At 39.6% G+C, this 20,658-nt stretch overlaps 1 protein-coding gene across 23 annotated transcripts in view; it reads left to right on the forward strand.

Moving 5' to 3' along the window:
* Nucleotides 1-20,658, forward strand: part of NRXN3 (neurexin 3) — a 1,226,878-nt gene that overhangs the window by 214,945 nt on the left and 991,275 nt on the right. Inside the window, exon 4 of one of the 23 annotated variants that reach the window (XM_070931447.1) lies at nucleotides 17,895-17,911. The exons of the other annotated variants lie outside the window; for them this stretch is intronic. Coding sequence (XP_070787548.1) covers nucleotides 17,895-17,911 — 17 coding nt within the window. The remainder of the gene's footprint in view (nucleotides 1-17,894; nucleotides 17,912-20,658) is intronic. 23 annotated transcript variants of the gene reach the window in all.

Genomic DNA, 20,658 nt, shown 5'->3' on the forward strand with positions numbered 1-20,658 from the left:
CATGATTGTTTCCAAGATTCATTTCTACTTTTTGTGTTACCCGTATTCATTCAACTCTTATCAGCTTACAGATTCATACTGTACCCACAACAACCTAGATTTCAACTGTTATTTTTCTGAAATATATTCATGAACTCTCCTCCATAAGATCAGAATGCCTTCATTGAAATCTTTGGCTTTTCATTTCACAGACACAACATGTGTTTATTTTTCTTCATTTCATTGTGTTTATTTACTCTTACACCAGTCAGAAACTTCTGTGTGACATGGTCATCACCAGACAGAACCACAGTTATTTATCTCTGCCACCTATCATCACTTTGATCAATAGAGACATTACATGGCACTTTTTAAAATAAGAAAATAAAGCAGTGGCTACCAACCTTTGCATCTTGGTGGTCTGGCTGGGGGTGGGAAGAGGGAAACCGGGCAGTGCGAGCAGCAGGCTGGTGTGCATGTGTATGCACACAGTTCTATTGCAAGTTGAGTTGCAAACAGGTGCGTGCACACTAGCCTGTCACTTCACGAGTTGACGTTTGTGCATATGTGTGCAGCGGCCCACCGCATGCGCGAGTTGAGATGCGTAAGCGCTGGCCCAAGGCCTGGTTGTGAATAGACCACGGCCTGATAGTGGGCCATGGCCTGGGGTTGGGGACCCCTGCAATAAAGGATAGGTTACCAGTTTAGACATACTCATGCCCCTTGCAGCATTCCCTGCTAATCATAAAGACATTACTGATCAAACAGGCACATTTGGGCCAATGTGCCACTGGCATAACCAAACCTCAATTTTTTCTAAAGAATCTATTCTATGCAAGGTAAGTTTCAGCAAGCTGGCTGAAATGGGCAAGGCCAGAAATTCAGAGCTTGAGATCTTTATCAAAATATAGTACAGCTTCAGACCCAAGGCCAAAAAATGAGTGACAAGTAACCTATTGTCATTGTAAAGATGGAAAAGAGAGGTCAAAATATTTAAGCCCTGAGGCTATTATGCATAGTATGCTTGATTACTTGATTTTGTGGTAGGTGATTTTTATTATCTGATGTATGCTACCCAAAATCACCTAATGAGATTAGTAGCTATAGAAATCTAAATAGGTAGGTAAGTAGATTAAATAGATAGATGATAGATAGATAGATTTTGCAATATCAACTCATCTATTTAAATCTTTTCTTGACTTCATTGCTAGAATACACACACACACACACACACACACACACACACACACACACAATGCTAATTGGACAAATATTTTATATTGTATATGATTGAAAATATATAGCGGGCAGAAATGTATGCCATTACATCATTGTAGAGGTTATGTATAATGGCCCAAACTGATTTTGTGTAATATTTCCAAAGACAAGGTTATATTCTCTCTTTCTTCTTTTTAAAATTTCTTCCCATAAAAGAATAACATGGAATTGCAGAAAAAGCATCAGGAGAAATTAAAATAAGTGCAATATTTATATAGTACTGCTGTAATTAAATTAACTGACTCACAAACGTGCAGAAGAAACACAGCAGCTTTTCCTGTCCCCTTCCCTTTAGCCTTTTCCTCTTCCATATTAGCATTGAATATTCTGACACAACTCCACTTCCATTTCACTTCCATTATTTTTAAAAGGGGGAATTAAGCGAAGTCATAATGGGTATTCTTTTCAGAATAAAGGAGAGAGGAAAGGAGAGAGAAGCTCAAATCATTTCTTTTTTCACAAGTCATTCAGTGATTCTTTTGTAAAGCTGTTTTATTTATTTACTTTCATTTTCTTACCCAAATAGTATTCAAACGTATCCATGTATATTGCCTGAGTTCAAACACTATTAAGAGTGTTCTAGGCATCTATATATTCAGCACTCACAAAAAGTAAAACTCCTTCAGGTCAAACTTGATTTGGGGTAAGAGAAGCCACCTGGAATTAAGGAGTATCTTCCTAACAGTGAGGACAATTAATCAGTGGAACAGCTTTGCCTTCAGAAGTTGTTGGTGCTTCATCACTGGAAGATTTTAAGAAGAGACTGGACAGTCACTTGTCTGAAATGGTATAGGGCAGTGATGGCTAACCTTTTCCGAACCGAGTGCCCAAGGCGTGTGTGCGCATGGCAAATACACACATGTGTGCCCGAAATCCCAAAATGGCAGGGCACATGGCACCCCCTGCCATGCGCCCTGCCCTGCCCCACACATCCCCTGCCTCCTGCACATGTGCACACAGCCCCTGCATGTGGCCCCACACATGTGTGTATAGCTCCCTCACACATGCCCCACCCCTTGCCCCGCACGTGTCCCGCTCCCTGTGCATGCGCGGCTAAGACCTAACGACCAGCTGTCTGGTGGGAGGTGTGCACGCATGCATGGCGGAGCTGAACTGGGGTGATGGCTCACGGGCCCACAGAGAGGGTGCTGCATGCCACCCATAGCACGCGTCCTATAGGTTCACCATCACGAGTATAGGGTCTTTGCTTGAGCAGGGGGCTGGACTAGAAGACCTCTATTCTGATTGAACTATATACTACTAAAACTCTAGTGCTGTAAACTTTAACTGGAGGAAATGCTGCATCATAGGGCAAAACTTTTTCAATTAAGGAATCTCTAATGGACCAACTTACAAAATACAAGCACCCATTACCCCTGGGGGAATGAAATTTTAGAAAGTTCTTGAAGTTTCAGTGCCACAGTATTGCTGCTTTTCAGCATTGCCATAATGCTGCCGTGATCATGTGATCTTCATTACAACATTCCCTGCCATATATCAGTAGGAACCCTGGAAAGCTTGCAGGGAAAAAGGATCATGTCATCATGGTCCATGGCAGGAAGACAGTTGCAAAAGCTTGCACTTGCAACTTCCTTTTTCAGAAGGTCGCAGAGAGAAAGTCAATGGAAGATCACAAGTTGCTCAAATAAGTCTCTCAGTGCTCAGCACTTAAGAAGACTGTCATGTTTCTAAAAAAATGCTCAACTGATGAGCATTCTGGTAATTGTGCTTTGCTACTATATCTTTCATATATTTAATAAGGCCAAAATTCCCCAAAATCCTCTCTTAGCTTTCCTTATCAACAATATTTTCAGTAAAATACTCTTAAAATTTTCAGTTTCATAAACTGATTTTACTTGTACATAACCGAATATGTTTTTGAGCACCTCAAATTTCCTATCCTAGTTGGGCATTCATTTGGCTATCATCACTGCTTCTGCCTCCCTGCATTTTACTGTGAGTTCTGATAAATGTTATTGCACATTTGTATACAAATAGCAATCAAGGCATTGAAGGCTGTTATGTGAAATTATTGCAGCCAGCAGTTGGAACTCATTAGGAAGGCTCCTTGAAACCTTCCTTCTTACATGTGTCTTGTGTGGTTTGATTTATAAAGGACAATTACTATATATACTATGCAAAGAGCAATATCCTCAAGCAGTGTAATGTGCTTAAGTAGAAGAGATTTTAATAGGATATATGTCAAGTTTAGTTTTTTTAGATTACTGGTCTTTTTTATTACAAACTTTTTTTTGAGTATCATGGTCGTGAGGGAGATGTGAAGGAATATAAAACTTGGGCCTTTGTAGATACTGCTATTTTATACATTGTCCTCTTGTATAGGAAATATGCATTGCCCACTTGTATAGGAAAATGAGATATCTTCAGAAATCCATCTTGTGGATTTCTTGTGTAGACATCTTGTGCATGCATCTTGTTTTTTCCCAGTTTGTTGCCCTCCAAAAGTACTGGGAATGAAATTCTGTATTGGTTGGGAAAGTCTGTTCTGGCTTGGATTTCAAAATGACCTGAGTTAGTTTCCCTGGGTGTGCTTTTTTGTTCCCATCCACCCCTATTACAATTATGGGCAGTGTGTACTCTGTTTTTAATCTGCATTTCCTCTAAAGAATGCAATTTCCTACCAAAGAAAGAACAGTTCCCTGAAATTTCAGCTTACTTATGGGGAAAGAGACTTAATATCTCAAAAGCCCTTCTTTATCTCTTATAACTACATTTATCTAATCATTGTAAGCAAATTTAATAATTATGTCTAATGAGTAAATTAACACTATAATTTAAGGAAATGAGAATCAATTCCTCCAAATCTTTGGCTTATCATTTAATTGGAAAGAAACTTTTAGAACAATTCTCAACAAAGGCTAAATAAGCCCTAGATGCTGTCATCTGTCTGTCTGCTCTTAGGACTCTTCTACAGATAGTGTTGTCTCAAATAAGAGAATTGGATATAAGAATGGGTATTTGTTTGAAGCTTCTTCTATCCTAGGCAATTAGGATAAAGGAACTAAGGTTAGTTATGGATTTGGACACATATCTAGACCTCACCCAGATGCAGATATTTTGGGAGAGAAAGAAAAGTCCCATGTTTCATCATGTAACATTTGGATCCTTGTTCTGGGATTTGAAAGTATTCTTTTTAATTGATCTGATGGAAAGCTTATGCTGAAAAAAAAAATGAAAAGTAGAATATCAGAAATTAATCTCTCACCAGGCTGATTACATTCATGGATCATGTGATTCCACAGTTGTGCCACATTTATCAAGAGCTACTCTGGTTTGTGCATCCATTGGTATAATAACTATGGCATGTATTTGTATGTAAGTATGTATGTATGTGTATATACACATACACGTTGTATATACACAGTCACACATATATACATATATAGATGCATAGACATATCAATTTTGTTCTTCCATATGTCTGAGATACCTTTCCTATTTGTTATCTTTATATTATACCATACCCTCAGAATTCAAGGCTTCATATATAGTAGACTCTATCCATACTAACTTGGGAAGTAGTAAAATGACTTGGCCACGGTGGCAGTAGATTTGAACTTAACTCTCTTTATTCCTAGTCCAATATCTTAACCTACCACCCTGGCTCATGTTGTAACTGAGTTCACATTCTTGAAACTGAAAAAAGTCCTTACTTTGCTCTATTAGTGATTTGTGAATTCAGGCATAAAGCCAAATCTTAATTAGCACAAATGTGCATTGTTGTACCAAAATGGTATTATAGTTTGAGATCCTGATTTAAGAATTCCTAATGAACTAATGTCAATCCTATGTTTATTTTAGAGAGTTCAACTGAAGAATTTATATTTAGCACTAGAAGCTGCATTTATAAGGTTAGAATAGACGTGTATGTGAATTGTTGAAGTGTAACTTTTTTATTATTATTACACACGGGGAATGATACATGTTTCCACAGGGAAACAGTCCATTAACTATAGATCCTCTTTGCAGTATCAATTTGTACCCTCCAAAAACACAGTTGTCATGGTATCTGCTATTATGGGCAGTAAGCCTAGCTGCCATATATGATGAGCAATTGGAAAGTTTTATCAATTTCAGGCTGTATGCCCTCACATTAAAAGTGTTAAAATTGAGTTAAGCGAGCTACAAAACCCTCAATCAATTCTTAAGATATGGTATGGTATTTCAGGAAACCAGACAGTTGGCTGAGAATCCTACAGTTAAATATTGGATTGCAGAAAAGCTATTACCCACTGGTTACTGTAATACCATAATGATGCTACAAAGGATCCTTAATTGAAGTAGCTCTACAAACACTAAATGCATTTTAATTTTTTTTATTTTTATTTGCCTTGTGGTCAGCAGATAAAGGATTGTGTGTTATGTGCACTTTAATATTGTGTCTTAACCTGCCATGATCTTTCTCCAAAAGTATTTCTTTATTTAATGGCTTTACTCACTTGTTAGTTTTTGAGCCTAGTAAGACAAAGTCTATTACAAGTTTGATTTTGCCATTTATTTGCATTGTTTGGCATTATCTTTTGACATAATCATTGAGTAGCACAAGTTTTGAATTATCTTCTTTAACCTTTATCAAGAGGTTCCTTCAGTCCTGTTCATTTTCAACCTTCAATATAATATTGTCAACATATCTGAGATTGTTAATGTTTTTCTCAGCAATTTTAATTCACATTTCTATGTCTTCTAAACCAGTATTTTTCATAATGTAATTTGAGTTTAACGTAAATAAATAAATCCACTCAAGGACAAAGATCCACAGGTCTTTGTATTCCCAGATTTGGGCAATTGGAAGTGCTGCAACTGCCATCATAGATTGGCGTGGTCACATGACATCATGCTTTACAACTATGTTACTTAGTCCCCAACCTAATCATTTAATACTTCCCCAACAGCTGGAAGCTATTGGGACCTAGATAAGGAAGAGTCTCGATAAGTGAGTGATTGTGGATTCATTGACCATCTGGGACCAGGGATTCTTCATATTTAGTTGTAAATAGACTGTACTTTCCCAGATGGAATTAATATGCAAACTGGGGGTATTTCTGCACTCCTTTTAGGCTCTCAGTTTCTGGTCAAAGAGTAGACAGTACTATCATACAGAAGCATTTCTGAACTAGGAAGCTCTTCTCAAAGTCACCCATGTCCTAGATACTTTCAGTGCGAATTACTGCCATGTGCTGTACCTGGTATGGTGCACATAGTATCATGAGCTGTTGTGGGACAACTTTGCTATGCAAACTATATAGTTACCAGGAGATTTCCTAGTGCAATTTGAGATAGTAGGTTTTTTTACCTACAAACACTTACAGGACATAAGGTCTTAGTTATTTGAGAAACCTAATGTCTTCCATTGTTTTCATGGACCCTCTATGATGAGACAGATGGCATGCTCCAATCCCATTATTTGATATAACCCAGAAGCAGGCATCTCTGTTATAAGAGGTCCTCTGGTATAACTTCACTCCAGAAAATTGAATGCCCCTGATTTTGCTTTCTTTTAAGTGTGTCTTGAAAACCAGGCTATTTCTTCAGATTATGAGACAATGAGTGAGGTTTTTGTGGTTTTAATGGATGTCTGTTCTGCCAGGATGATCATGCAGCTAGTCCTCACTTAACAATCCTCAATTGGGCCTGGAATTTTGGTCATAAGTCATTGCAGTTGTTAAACAGATCACCATGTGACCTAACTTGATTTTACGAACATTTTTTACTATAATCATAAAGTGAGTCACTACAGTCACTAAACAAATTGTGGTGATTAAGTAAATCTATTCTCCCTAATTGGCAGTTTTTGTCAGAAACCAGGAAAAATACTGGAAATGGGCAAAAAATAGCAAGTTGCAGTCATGTAACCACAGGATACTGCAACTAGTTGTAAATTCAAACCAATTGCCAGGCAACCAAAATACAATTGATTGCAGGGGTGGGTGGGTGTGGCAGTCATAACTTTTAAGGACAGGTTGTAAATAGCTTTTTTGAGTCAACATAACTTAGAACAGTCATTAAGCAAGGACTATTTGTATTCTTTTCTGTTTATGCTGATTATTTTATACATTTGTTTTTAATTTTGTATTCTGCTTAGATTCACTGATGAGTTGATGGCCTTAAAAATGTGAATTATAACTAAATGCCTATATAAAGCGAAGAAGCTCTTTTCAGTTCTGTTAGAAAGATAAATTAGACAAAATATCAAGCACAAGATATATGGGAGACTAGAGACTCAGCAGTATTTATTATTGTCACTGGATCACAAACTCAAAAAGACATCTAAAAAATGAATAGCCTTCAGAAGGTATATTTTGTAAACATACTTCATTTAGCAAGAGGGATACCCTCAAAAAGCAATGATACTCTTTCTAAATAACTGGAGAAGAATCATATGGATTCCGTGCTGTTATTCATCATTACATTTTAAAAAAAACCAGATTGATATCTTAAATTGATTTTTTTTACTTATGGTACAATAGTATGGTCCCTGGGAAAAGATCTCATAGATCTTAGGATTCTGCAAATTTCCTTTTCTACAAACTGAGAAGAAAGCCCATTACTGAGGAAGACAAATATCTTCTTGTTTAAGCAGCGTATTTTTTGTCACCATTACTTCTCTGTTGGAAGTAAGAAAAACAAACATGTATACTAGGAGGAGTGGATTTGGGTAAGCCTACAATCCTCAAAATATGAAAATCATTTATTTTTCCATATGCCCTAAGGGGAAACTCATACAAGTGAGGGTCAAGATATATACTTGGGAATAATCAGCATATTGATGAGACCTGATGTCATGTCAAGAGAGGACTTCACTAGACAGCTTCATATAAAAGGGGTGAAGGAGTTGAGCCATATAAAGTAGGGCTTCAAGCTCAACGTCGCCAGTATCAATACCAACTGAAATCAGCCATGGAGGAACGGGTCAACACTATGTTGTCCTAATTCTAGTCTCCCTAGTCAGTCCACTCAGTACCATGAGTTATGGTATTGAAAACCACTGAGAAATTAAGGAAAGTCAGGAGAGTTGTCTCACTCTCCTCCCCATGCCACCAGAGTTCATCAAAAAGCGCAATCAATGTTATAAGCTAAAATAGAATATTTAAGGGTGTTTAAGTTTCCCAGAGTAGCATATAATAGCCTCATTCCAATGTCCATCTTTGCCAAACCAACTTCCATTTTCCAGTTTCTTCATCTGGCTTTCTCCAGTGGGTTATGAATTATAGCCATATTCAGATGAACATGAATAGGATAGCCTTTTAAGGTCTTGTAATATGGTGACTAAGGATTCCATGTGATTAGCCCCCCTTCCCACCTGATCCTTATCAACATGTAAATTACAAGTTCAGCTTTAATAATGGTTACTTCATAATCATGGTATCAGAGATGAGAAATGTATTCTTCAAAGAGATGAGGTCGCTGGCTTTGAAAGAGATGGTAATGAGGAATAAGAAGCCATTCTAATAGACATCTCTGGGGCACTCAACACCATCAATTTATGTGAGGATTAAAAACTGGGGACATTCTTTCTGAGTAGATAGTTCCAATTTGTGGTATTGGGGAGAAGACAACTTGAGCCCAAGGGCACTTTAGGGCTCGGAAGCCTTAGGGTTAGCCCTTCCCCATTCTTTTCAAATCTACCGTATTTTTTGGAGTATAAGACGCACTGGAGTATAAGACGCACCTACCTTTTTTGGTGAGGAAAAGAAGAAAAAGAAATCTTCCTCTGCCTCTGAGCAATTTTGCCTAGTTGCAGCAAACAGCAAACAGCCTGCTTTACTTTCATTTTCATTTTCAGCATAGCTTGATTAGTACAAGGAAAAAAAAATCTGCTCCAGCAATTTACCTCTTTGCAGCAAACAGCAGAGCCCTGCGCAAAACAGCTGAGAACAAATCATCTGAGAGTCGGGAGGCTGATCCAATCAACTTGTGCTAATTAGGCTGTGCTGAAGCTGAAAGGAGCTGTTTTTTCTACTATTGGGTAGAAGTCATAGCCAGGACAATGCAATCCTTTGCCTGTTCTGCCAATTTGCACTTTTCCTGGACCAGGAGGTGTTGAAGAGGATGACTCATGCCCTTGCCATCTCATAAAAGTTAAACTATTGCAATTCATTGTAAACAGGGCTGCCTTTAAAGAACCTACCTGGCCCCTGATTGGTATTAAGTAGGTTACCACCATTAACCTTTTTGTGGGAGGTACTGCAATTGCCAGTAGGCTTCCAGGTGCAATTCAAGATGATTATCTATAAAATTTTATATAGATTAGGTCCTTGTTACATTCAGGACTATCTGCTTTAACCATTGCAATTTAGTTGGGAGAAGGTCCTATAAATTACTTGCCCCTAATAGCTCAAGGAGACCAGGGTACATAAGATGAGGTTTTTCAGTAGCAGCTTCTTCAGGAATATTCTGCCTCCTTAGATGAGGATGGCTTCTAAACTTTTGTCATTTAGAAAAGGGCTAAAAATTGCCCTTTTTTGTAGATAGTTCAGAATATAAAAGTATATAAATATACTTACATACAGAATATAAAAGTTGATAGCAGCAATGAATGATGTTGTTTTTTATTGTTTTTTATTTTATTGTATGCATTGTATTTAATCCAGTGCAGGGGTGGGCTCCACTTATCTTTACTACCGGTTCACAGCGGGAGTGCGCATGAAGCTTCTGCGCATGCGAAGCTTCTGCGCATGCGCAGATCACTCATGATGACGTCATGGTGGGTGGGCGGAGTCTCCCGCCAGTTTTACAACCGGTACTATAGAACCAGATCGAACTGGGAGCAATCCACCACTAGTCCAGTGGGTAGGTGGAATACAAATTGTATGCAGTCAATTTGTTTTGATGGCATGACTCAGTGATAAGGTAGCTTCAGGAATATCTCCTTGATCCAGCCAAAATGATTAAACATAAAAACAGATTGCAATACGAGGTGGCAGAGCTTCTCCGTGTAGTCACTATTGTGTGGAACATTCTTCCAGGGTTGCGCCAATCCTGGTAGCCTTCCAGAAGCATGTTAAATGGAGTTCTTCCAAAAGACTTTTTATTAGCTATAGAATAGCACTGTTTATTTATTAGATATGGAATTGTTTATCTATAGCTCTAGCCTTAATTAGGGAGTGTGGTGGCTCATGATGCTGGGCTAATGATTGGCAGGCTTGTGTTTGATACCCAGTTGCTGCTACAGAATGGGATGGGCTCCTGTCACACTCTTTAGCTTCTGCCAATCCAGCAGTTGGAAAGTGGGCGACTGTGAGTAAATAAATGGGTACCACATCAGTGGGCAATTCAATGGGGATATAAAAGGAGTCTCCAATGGCAACAACAATGTCACCATTCAATCCTTTCAACCTGGAAGTGCTTCGGTGCTCTCAACATGATTGTAGTAATAGCCTTAATTTTTTTGAATGGCGGAATTAGATGTTTCATTCTTTATAAACTATTGAGAGTTTTTGATTGCAATGCTCTAAAAGTCCTATAAAGAAATAGGACTTATGAGTCCTGTTGAGATCAACTTTTTGAGGACTTATTTCCTGGACATGTGCACAAACAGGCTATTTCACATGTTGATGGGTACAATCTTCCTAAAATATAATTTTTATTGGCCAAGTGTGATTGGACACACAAGGAATTTGTCTTGGTGCATATGCTCTCAGTGTACATAAAATAAAAGATACGTTCATCAAGAATCATAAGGTAACAACACTTAATGATAGTCATAGGTTACAAATAAGCAATCAGGAAACAATATCAATACAAATCGTAAGGATACCAGGAACAAGGTTACAGTCATACAGTCATACAGTCATAAGTGGGAGGAGATGGGTGATGGGAACGATGAGAAGATTAATAGTAGTCCAGACTTAGACTAAGAACTGAACTATACTAAACCATCTTATTATGCTGTAGGACATACATCTTTTGGATATAAATCAGTACTTTCCCTGTAATGATAAGCACTACCATTGTATACTTCAGTACACTGGCACATTAGCAGATAGGTAAAACAATACCCTTTCAAAAAGCAGGTACTACTGATGGCCACTGTGCCTCTGTCAATATATGCTTCTATTCTATTCTATTCTATTCTATTCTATTCTATTCTATTCTATTCTATTCTATTCTATTCTATTCTATTCTATTCTTTAAAATACAAACATGTACTTTTAATTGCTACTTATTTCAAGGAAAACAAGTTAGTTAAGCAGAGGCATCTGGTAGTGCAATGATATTGAAAGAATTGATCAACTCATGATTGATCAACTCTAGAAATAGTCTTCTAACATGGCATCCTCCACATATATTGGACCTCATTCTTCTCATTCTTTCAACTTTGGACAGGAGGCATTAGAAATTATGGGAGTTAAAAGTAAATCTAGAACTATGCATAGATTAACAAAAATACTACATGAAACTTGTAGTTAAAGAAGAGTGGATGATTTCTCTGAATTTTTTCAAGAGTGGGAGAAATTTTCCAACTACAGAAATGTCACATATTCCTTATGTTATCATCTTTTGGGATTTAATGAACTAGAATAAAGGAGATCACTGGAGAAATGCCTGCACAATGCAAGGTAGGATATTCACCCAGACTCTTTAACAATTGCACAATAAATGAATGCAGGACACCATAGCCTTAGGAGAACTTATCTTTTCCTTGGAAATTATTTTGAAAGCAAAATCTCTTATCAAATTAATGGGAACTGGTAGAAGAAAAGAACAAGTAAATTTATCTGTCCAATGTTAAATTTAATAAATGTGGAGAAATTCAGGTTGGGGAAGGATGCTTGAAAATGTCCTGATGAACGGTGAAAGGGGGAGCATTAACAGATAAACCGGTGTTTGACTAACAGTTATGTCAGTCTGCTGTTTCAGCTGTATGTCTGCTATTGTTGTAGCATTTTCTGTTCCCTCTGTATACTCTACCTTTGGAAGTTGTGCTTCATTTTAGTTCCTTAGTAAACACATATTAACAATCTACAACTCCTTGGATTTGCACTCATTTCCTACGCTCTGTTGTTACAGCTATTGTTCCAATTATTCAGTTTCTTTGCAGACTCACTTAACCAAAGAGATCTATTGGCAACTCAGTATTTTGTTATCCTGTTTTAATTTTCCCACTCTCAATCACTTTTCAAACCCCTTTCTAAAATGAACTCCTATGTAATTGTTTCTCTTTTCTTTATTTTTTTTTTGAAAAAGAAAGTGATGCATGCTGTTTAATAATAAATAACTTTTCTCAAAAGCAAAGGGATTAACCAAGTAAAAGAAAGCACTGCATTATTTTTCAGTACATCCTAATCAAATTTGTAAGAGCCTGTTATTTACTTGCACCAGGGCCTCCTTCAGTGGTAAATTACTTCACTTTCAAACTTTCTACATTACAAAGTCTGTTTTCTCCTCAGTAGATAATATAGGCAATGCAGGAGTAAAATGCAATTGTTGATGAAAATGTTTGCTGGGATAACCAACTGCCATCAAAATGCATATGTTAAAGCATGACTCAGATTTCTATGCAATAAAGGGCCTCCCATCCTGCCTCCTCCCTTCGTGTCAGGTTTCCAGGTAACACCCCCAACAAAAGAAGACTCCAATGCTAGAAATTCCTCAAAGTTCCATTTTATTAGAGATGTCATATTGGCACATCTGGGAAAACCCGAATCTAAAAGCTTCCAGGTTTTCCCCACCCAAAAGAAAGTCCAAGTCCCTTCCTCTGCACCCACATGTCCATCACATAGTCCAATCAATGCACCATCCCAATTGGAGATGCCTCCCCATCACGCCACTCCAGGTGCAGGGCAGAATGTCCTTGACGCTCAGAGAAAAGAATGCTATTATGGCTAGATATCTCTTCAACTCCATACAATCCCACCTCCAAGTTTCCCACAGCCCTGACAGCCCTGAAGATCCAAAGAAAAGATGGCTTTCAGGGACACCAGAGGTGGTATTCAGCAGGTTCTGACCAGTTCTGGAGAACTGGTAGCAGAAATTTTGAGTAGTTCGGAGAACCGGTAAATACCACCTCTGACTGGCCATGCCCCCATCTATTCTGTTTCCTGAGTCCCAGCTGATCGGGAGGAAATGGGGATTATGCAGTAACTTTCCCCTGGAGTGGGGAGGGAATGGAAATTTTAAAGTATCCTTCCCCTGGAGTGGGGTGGGAATGGAGATTTTACAGTATCCTTCCCCTGCCATACCCACCAAGCCACGCCCACCAAGCCATGCCATGCCCACAGAACCGGTAGTAAAAAAAAAATTGAATCCCACCACTGGCTGACACTTCCCTCCCTCCCTTCCTTCCTTCCTTCCTTTTTAAAGGCTTATATAAATAAGCAATATGAGCCTCTGATGGAATATAATTCCATAGGGCAAGCATACAACAGAGGAGATCCCCTTCCCAATGGCAGTGTTTTTAATCAATGGGGCACAGAGCAGGCCAACTGTGCTATAGCATATAGGATGGGTAGCAGTTACAGGAGAACAGAGGATCCTGCATATAATCATACTCTGTGCTATGAAGGATTTTATAGGGGATCTTTCCATTCTAGCTGGAAGTCTACTGGTAATAGTGCAGTCCATGCAGCAGAGGTGCTACATGGGCATACTTTGAAATGCATGTAATAGTCTATGTGGCTGCATTCTGGCCCAGCAGCAGCTGGTCTTTAAGATACTATGTCTTCAAGAGTAGCCCCATTGCAGCAGTTCGGTGAAGACAGCATGAATGGCTCTCTAATGGGCTTCATGGTCTAAATATGGACATAATTGGCACACTAGATGGATTTTAGCAAAGTTTTTCCTGGAGCTGTGACTAAAAGAGGATCCCTAACCAGTCATATAGGAGGAAAATGCAACCCTATTCAGAACTAAAGATGGAACATCTGCAGATCCACATGGTTCAAACATCCCATCCTCAGATTTGTCAAGGATGAGTTTGAGGTTGTTCCTCTCCATCCAAACTCCCCCATTCTCCAAACATTGGGACAAAATAGTGATAGCATCACCTGATTGGCTTATATTCAAGCTTCACAACTGGGTATCACCAGCATATTGATGACATCTGGCTGCAAATAAATAGATGACCTTTCCAGTCATCTAAGGAAGAGGGGTGATAGTGAAGAGCCCAGAGATACCCCATATGTCAAAAGATGCTCCATTATTCTCCAACGTTAGGATAATTACACTGGTAGTATCTGGCAAAAGACCAGCAAGTGTTCTATAACCTGGTCTGAAGCCTAAGTCAAGCGGGTCTAGATAATCTGTATCCTCCAATGAATCTGAAGCTAAGCTCACCTTTTCAGCATCCTTCCTCAAATATATTCAGGAGGAGAAAGGCTGAAGATTGAAAAGTGAATGGGACCATACCAATTTGTAAGCAGGACTGAATTTGGGATAGTTAGAATTTATTTTTGTAATTTTGATATTCCAATGTTATGCTTTTACCATACATTCCATGCATATCCTCTCATAAAGTGGCCAGGAAATATGCCAGAAATGATTTTGAAGACTCTGGGCTTCACTCAGTTTTGCAATGTTATAGTAGAACCAAAATGAACTTTTAAAAAAATTTGAGAATCTCGCATAACAATAGGAGGAGGCAAGTGATACTGTGGATGAAACAATTATCTGATGTACTGTAGGTGGGACTGTTATGATTGGGAAAGAATTCTATTTGCAGGTCTTTTCTCTGAGAGTTTATTTAGGAGGGGGGAGGTAAATATTTTAAAAGTTATTTTAGTTTTAAACTATGCTAAATCTGTTTCTTGGCATTCGTGATAACTGTCATTTATTTCTTTCTCTAAAGAAAGAAGTACCATAACCCATAGGTTTTCAGAAATAATGTCAAACGAGCGCCACGAGACTGCCAAAAAGAACTTTAGTAGCCTCCTGCAATCCTAGAACTAAGGGTTATTCACCCTATTTGAAAGGCTATCAAGAGCCACAGAAGCATACCTTTACTCCCTTTTCCCTGCTGAACAGTTCCCTCAAAGAGATTGCTTCAGGGTTTGAGCATTGTTTGCTCTCTCCCTCTTGTCTATGCTTTGTTCACCACCATTGTTCGCTTTTTGTTATGCTCTTGACCTATAAAATCAGGACATCCATCTGTTTTATCATTCTGGACAGTCAATGCAGCAGAAATGACACGGACAAAAGAATGACAAGCAGCTCCACTTTCCCTGAGGGATGGAGTGAGATGCAGTAGAATGCAAATAAGGCCTTCCTTCCTTCCTTCCTTCCTTCCTTCCTTCCTTCCTTCCTTCCTTCCTTCCTTCCTTCCTTCCTTCTTTCCTTCCTTGCACTTTGATATTTATTGACTACCAATTACCAAAAAAATTAGTTTTATTTTCACTTTTACCTGTAATGACTTCTCCAGAGACCTGATAGTGAGTCACATGTAAAATTTAGACATTGAAAATCTCTACTTTACAGGATTTTGAGTAGGGACTAAAAGACCCACTTATTTCCTCTTTATGTATGTTTACATTTTAGTGCACTCTGCCCTGCTTTTAATTATTTTTTTTTAAAGTCAGGATATAATTTATAATAAAAGTAAAGGTTTCTCTGCCAGTTGTATCCAATTCAAGGGCATTGAATTGAATCTCCCTTTCTTGGCCAAGGGTACCCAGATTGTCCAAAGACAATTTACATGGCTATATGCCAAAGGCACACAGAATGCTATTACCTTCCCACCAAAGTATTACATATTAATCTACTTGCATTTGTATACTTTTGAACTGCTTAGGTGGGCAGAAGCTAGGGCAGTGATGGCTAACCTTTTTGCCATCGCGTGCCAAAAGCGTGGGGAGCGTGGGAGGGTGTGTCACGCACATGTGTGCCCACACCCATAATTCAATGTCCCCACATACCCGCAGCCCCACTGCTTTTGGCACGCGATGGCATGGTGGGCCCAGTAGGCCCATTTTTCGCCCTCTCCAGGCTCCAGAGTTTTTCTTGGAGCATGGGGAGGGCGAAAATGGCCTTCTCCACCACCCTGGCGGTCCTCTGGAGGCCGGAAACACCCTGTTTCTTGACTTCCAGTGGGCCTGGAAGGCCCGAAAATCAGCTGGCGTGCTGGAGCTGAGCTAGGGTGCCATCTGTGGCACACGTGCCATAGGTTTGCTGTCACGGAGCTAGGGCAAATAATGGGAATTCACCCCATTGCATGGAGCTCTGGTCTTGAACTCGGACTGTCAGCTGTCCATCTGAGAAGCTCAGTGTTTTTAACTGCTGAGCCATCACGCCCCTTTGTATTTGTGGTCATCATTTGAAAAATGTACATTTAATATTTGTAATAGAAGAAAATAATTTCCCTTTAATTTCACAAAAGTTCCCCATGTTGGTCATCTGGAAACCAATCCTTATTTATCATTACTGACCAGGGAATGTCTATTGTTTATAAAGTTATATCATAGCAGCAAGCATTTTTTCTTATAAAATTGTCCTTTAGTACAATTTAGGAGAAAACCAAGTTTTATTTCCATCTAGTCAGCCCATAGGGGTTTTGCCTGTTATTGAGGTTTTTAGAGAGCAAATGGGGGTTACAAACATTTCCTCCCCAACTCCTTTTAGCTATTCCTAACACATGGGACATTTTCAATCTCCAAGGTTGTTTTGAAATACTACGTGATACCTATAACAGAATGCCCTATGCTACCAGCAGTTTATAAGCGAAACCACAATTGAAGGAACAGGCTTGCAAACACTCCAGGGAGAAGTGGTAGTAAGAGAATAATGTTTTTCCTGAATAGAAAAAAACTTTTAAAGGGAATTTTACGGACTTCTGAAAGGCAGTGCAATATATAGTATTTCAAATGCCAAATGATTACTACTTTCTACTTGGAAGGAAGGAAAAAAAAAAAAGAGGAGCGGGAGGGGAGTAGGTAGGGGCAGCCAGCTAGTTTAATCACCAGTGCAGAGGTGAAGCAGTCTGTGACAAAAATGATTCAATTTTGGCTCTTCAAAAAAGAAACCAAAACTAAAAAAAAAAGCCCAAATAGATCTATCAAGAATCTAGGCAGCAACCATTTCCAAGAGTTAATTTATTACTTGTCACACAGGTTGTTATGGGATTGACATAAAACAGAGTTTGCCTGAGGTTTTGTTGAGATATGTTGACATCTTTTTCCGAGCTTGATCATTGTGAATTATCTAGGAGATGGAGTTGGGATGGTTCCACATGAGCGCTGGGCAAGCTGCTCACACAAATGGAGCTGCATGTGTGCTTGCCTGCCCGCTGTGCATGGAGGTGGAGCTGCGCACATGCATGCACTCTCACCCGCCACTTCTGTGGCCCGGTTCTAAACGGGCTGCGGCCTGTAGCGGGCCACAACCTGGGGGTTGGAGACCCCTGCTCTATATAGTTACAGTACATCATGGCTCCCTTCTTTCCATTTTTTACCCTTTCTAATTGTCATAAATCACAAGTTTTTCTGTTTTCAATAAAGTAAAGGGTTTCCCAGTCACTAACAAATGTAGTTGTTGTCCTTTCCTTAATCAAGCAAGTCAATTTATCCACCTCTGCAAATTCTGTCATGTTCACCAACCATTCCTCTGTTGTGGGTATTTCAGACAAAAAGATTGCCCACTCCTGAGCTATCATGTGATCCAAGGAAAAGGGAGGTAAGCAGAGGCAGAAATAAATCTGGAAAGAGTAGGTGTGGGCTCCATTGTTTTATTTATTTATATGCCCAATTTGACTACTGTTTCTCACTAGTGAAAAAACAGTAACATCAGTTCTAATTTGCTTTGAGACCTGACTGGCTAATATGCACTCCAAATCTTTACAACTAAATTGGAGCTAGGTAGAGGAGAGGAGCAACGAGAGAGTGTGCTGTGTAGTCATGTTGTAATGGCAGGAGTTGCCTGAGGCACATGGCTCACCCCGTCTAACACTTTGCTATATAATTTCATTTAGGCATGTAGTCTTTGAGTGCCGCTTTGAGAGAGCCTCCCAAGCTGTCATGGCTCTGACTCATCATCCTCTGTGAAACGCTTCAATCAAATTATCAGAAGGTGTGAGGGAGGGGAGATTTGTAGTAAATTCCCTTCTACTGCTCTCTCCTCCTGTCAGCATCAATCAGCAGTTCCAAAAATAGGGATGATGCTCTGGAAGCTGCTGGAGAAGGAAAGGGAAAAATTGACAGTGCTTACACCTACATTCACCAAGGAAAGAAGAAGGAGGGACACAGTGTCAACACATATAAATCAGGGCGTTTTCATCTCGTTCAGGGCTGTCTGCACTTCTAAGGGCTGCTTCTTTGCTTATTAATTTGTTAAGGTCTGCTAATAAAATGATATATGCCCCCACCTGAAGTTTTTGATGCTTGTGGACAGCAGCACAGGATTGCCATAATCCCCCACTCACTATATTTGGGGATCTTGTTTGTCCACAGCAACTAATGGTGGGCCTCCAGGGTTTCAGCCATCGGTCTTTCTCATTTGCATGAGGACTTTTCACTGATAGAATCTGTAATTTTATGCATGAAAATCATGTATGCTGCAGGAATGCCAAGCCCTTTATCAACCACAATTCATACAGGATGCCATGAATTAGGCTCAATGTTGTGAAAAGCTGTTCTGAGTTGATAGTGACAGTTGCTACATCCACTTACGGAGAGCCCCCATCATCATCCCTTTTTGGTCATTGTCTTTGCTTTGGCAGAGGGGAACACAAAACTTAAAGCAGCTGCTTGTTCTTTTCTGATGTCAAACAGTCCATTGCTGGAGTGAGGCTGAGCCATCTGGGGGATAGTACTGGGGATAGAGGAGGTTGGAAGATGATTTTCAGTGAGCAGTTGGGTCCTTATTGATAAGAACATATTTTGCATCCAGAATATTTACAATGCAATAGGATAAAATACAATATGCCAGGCTTGAAGCACAATTATCCAGTAATACATCAGAAAACATGCATACTGGACTCAGCTGACATGTTGATCCCAATGCTTATGAATAAGCCAGGTCTTCAAAGCTCTCTGGAAGGCTAGCAGAGTGTGCGTCATCTGAATCTCAAGGAAAAAATTGTTCTATATGTCAGACAGTATTATAGAAAAATCATCACTAATGAAAATAATCCATAGCTTGAAATGAAATGATGTCACCAATGCAGAAAAGCTTTATACCGATAGTAGAATGTTGCTATAAATTGCTTCATGAGACTAACAGTGGAAATAATAGATGGAAGTTGTCAGACCCACACCGATCCATAACAACTAAGAGCTTTTAGTTGGAAAATATTACACATATATAATAATTCAAAGATGGGGGAAAAAACCATTGTCTTCTGCACTCTTACTTTAATTTATTTATTATTTTTATTAGCCATATTTCTATGCCGCCCACTCTCCGAGGACTCTGGGCGGCTTACACCAAAGACAGTATACTAAATAGCATATTGCCCCCAACAATCTAGGTCCTCATTTTACCCACCTCGGAAGGATGGAAGGCTGAGTTAACCTTGAGCTGATGAGATTTGATCCACTGATCTGCTGAACTAGCAGTCAGCTGAAGTAGCTGCAGTACTGCACTCTAACCACTGCGCCACCTCGGCTCATGAGGTCATCCCAACTTTGAATTTGGATTGCTCAGGTTAGCCATGGTTCCTTGGAAAGGTGCCAGTTGTCTGTCAGTAGAGATTGCCTGTAGTGTTGGTTCTTCTCCTATAATTCCTGAGTTAAAAATTGGGGGGACTACAAAGATACAGTTGGGTCAACAGAACCCACATGGCTGCTTCCTTCAAATCAATGTCAAGGGCTTTGATTTGGCTTTTTTACATGTAGGCTTAGGCCAGGGGTGAAATCTATTTACCTTCCCTACTGGTTCGGAAGTGCATGCTCTGCGCATGCATCACATGCGCACATGGACCATCTGCACATGTGCAAAACCTGCACATGCACAGAGGGTAAAAAACAGGTTACTTCCTGGTTAAAACCAGGAAGTAACGATGACCAGGCAGGTGGGCGGAGCCTCGTGCTGCTGTCACTACCAGTTCTCTGAACCACCTGCCGCCATCGCTACTGGCTCAGCCAGACCAGTCCGAACCAGTAGCATTTCACCCTTGGCTTAGGCCTGTTCTGCTTCTGATAGCCTGAAATGAATGAACTGGTTTGGCCCTGAAGAAGGGATGCAGCGCTTTCCTCCATCACTAACTGTTCTCGCATACAGCAATAGAGAGGTTCCCTCTTTGTTTCATAATGGCAAGAAGGAGCTGGTAGCAACCCTTCAGTCAGCGTCATGGGTGGATGAGCAAGGGCCACAAATGCCTCTTTTTGCATTAATTTCTTTTGCAGGCACAGCTGTGTAATGTTGCTAATTATATGGTAGAGTAGAATTGCTTGGCTGTGCAGCAAGGCCCAGCCTGTTTGCCAGTCTGTAAAAGTTTCTCAAGCGACAGAGTCC

The sequence above is a fragment of the Pituophis catenifer genome, unplaced genomic scaffold (genome assembly GCF_029215685.1).
Source record: "Pituophis catenifer annectens isolate HBS135680 unplaced genomic scaffold, rPitCat1.0.hap2 SCAF_1, whole genome shotgun sequence".
NCBI classification, from domain to species: Eukaryota; Metazoa; Chordata; class Lepidosauria; order Squamata; family Colubridae; genus Pituophis; species Pituophis catenifer.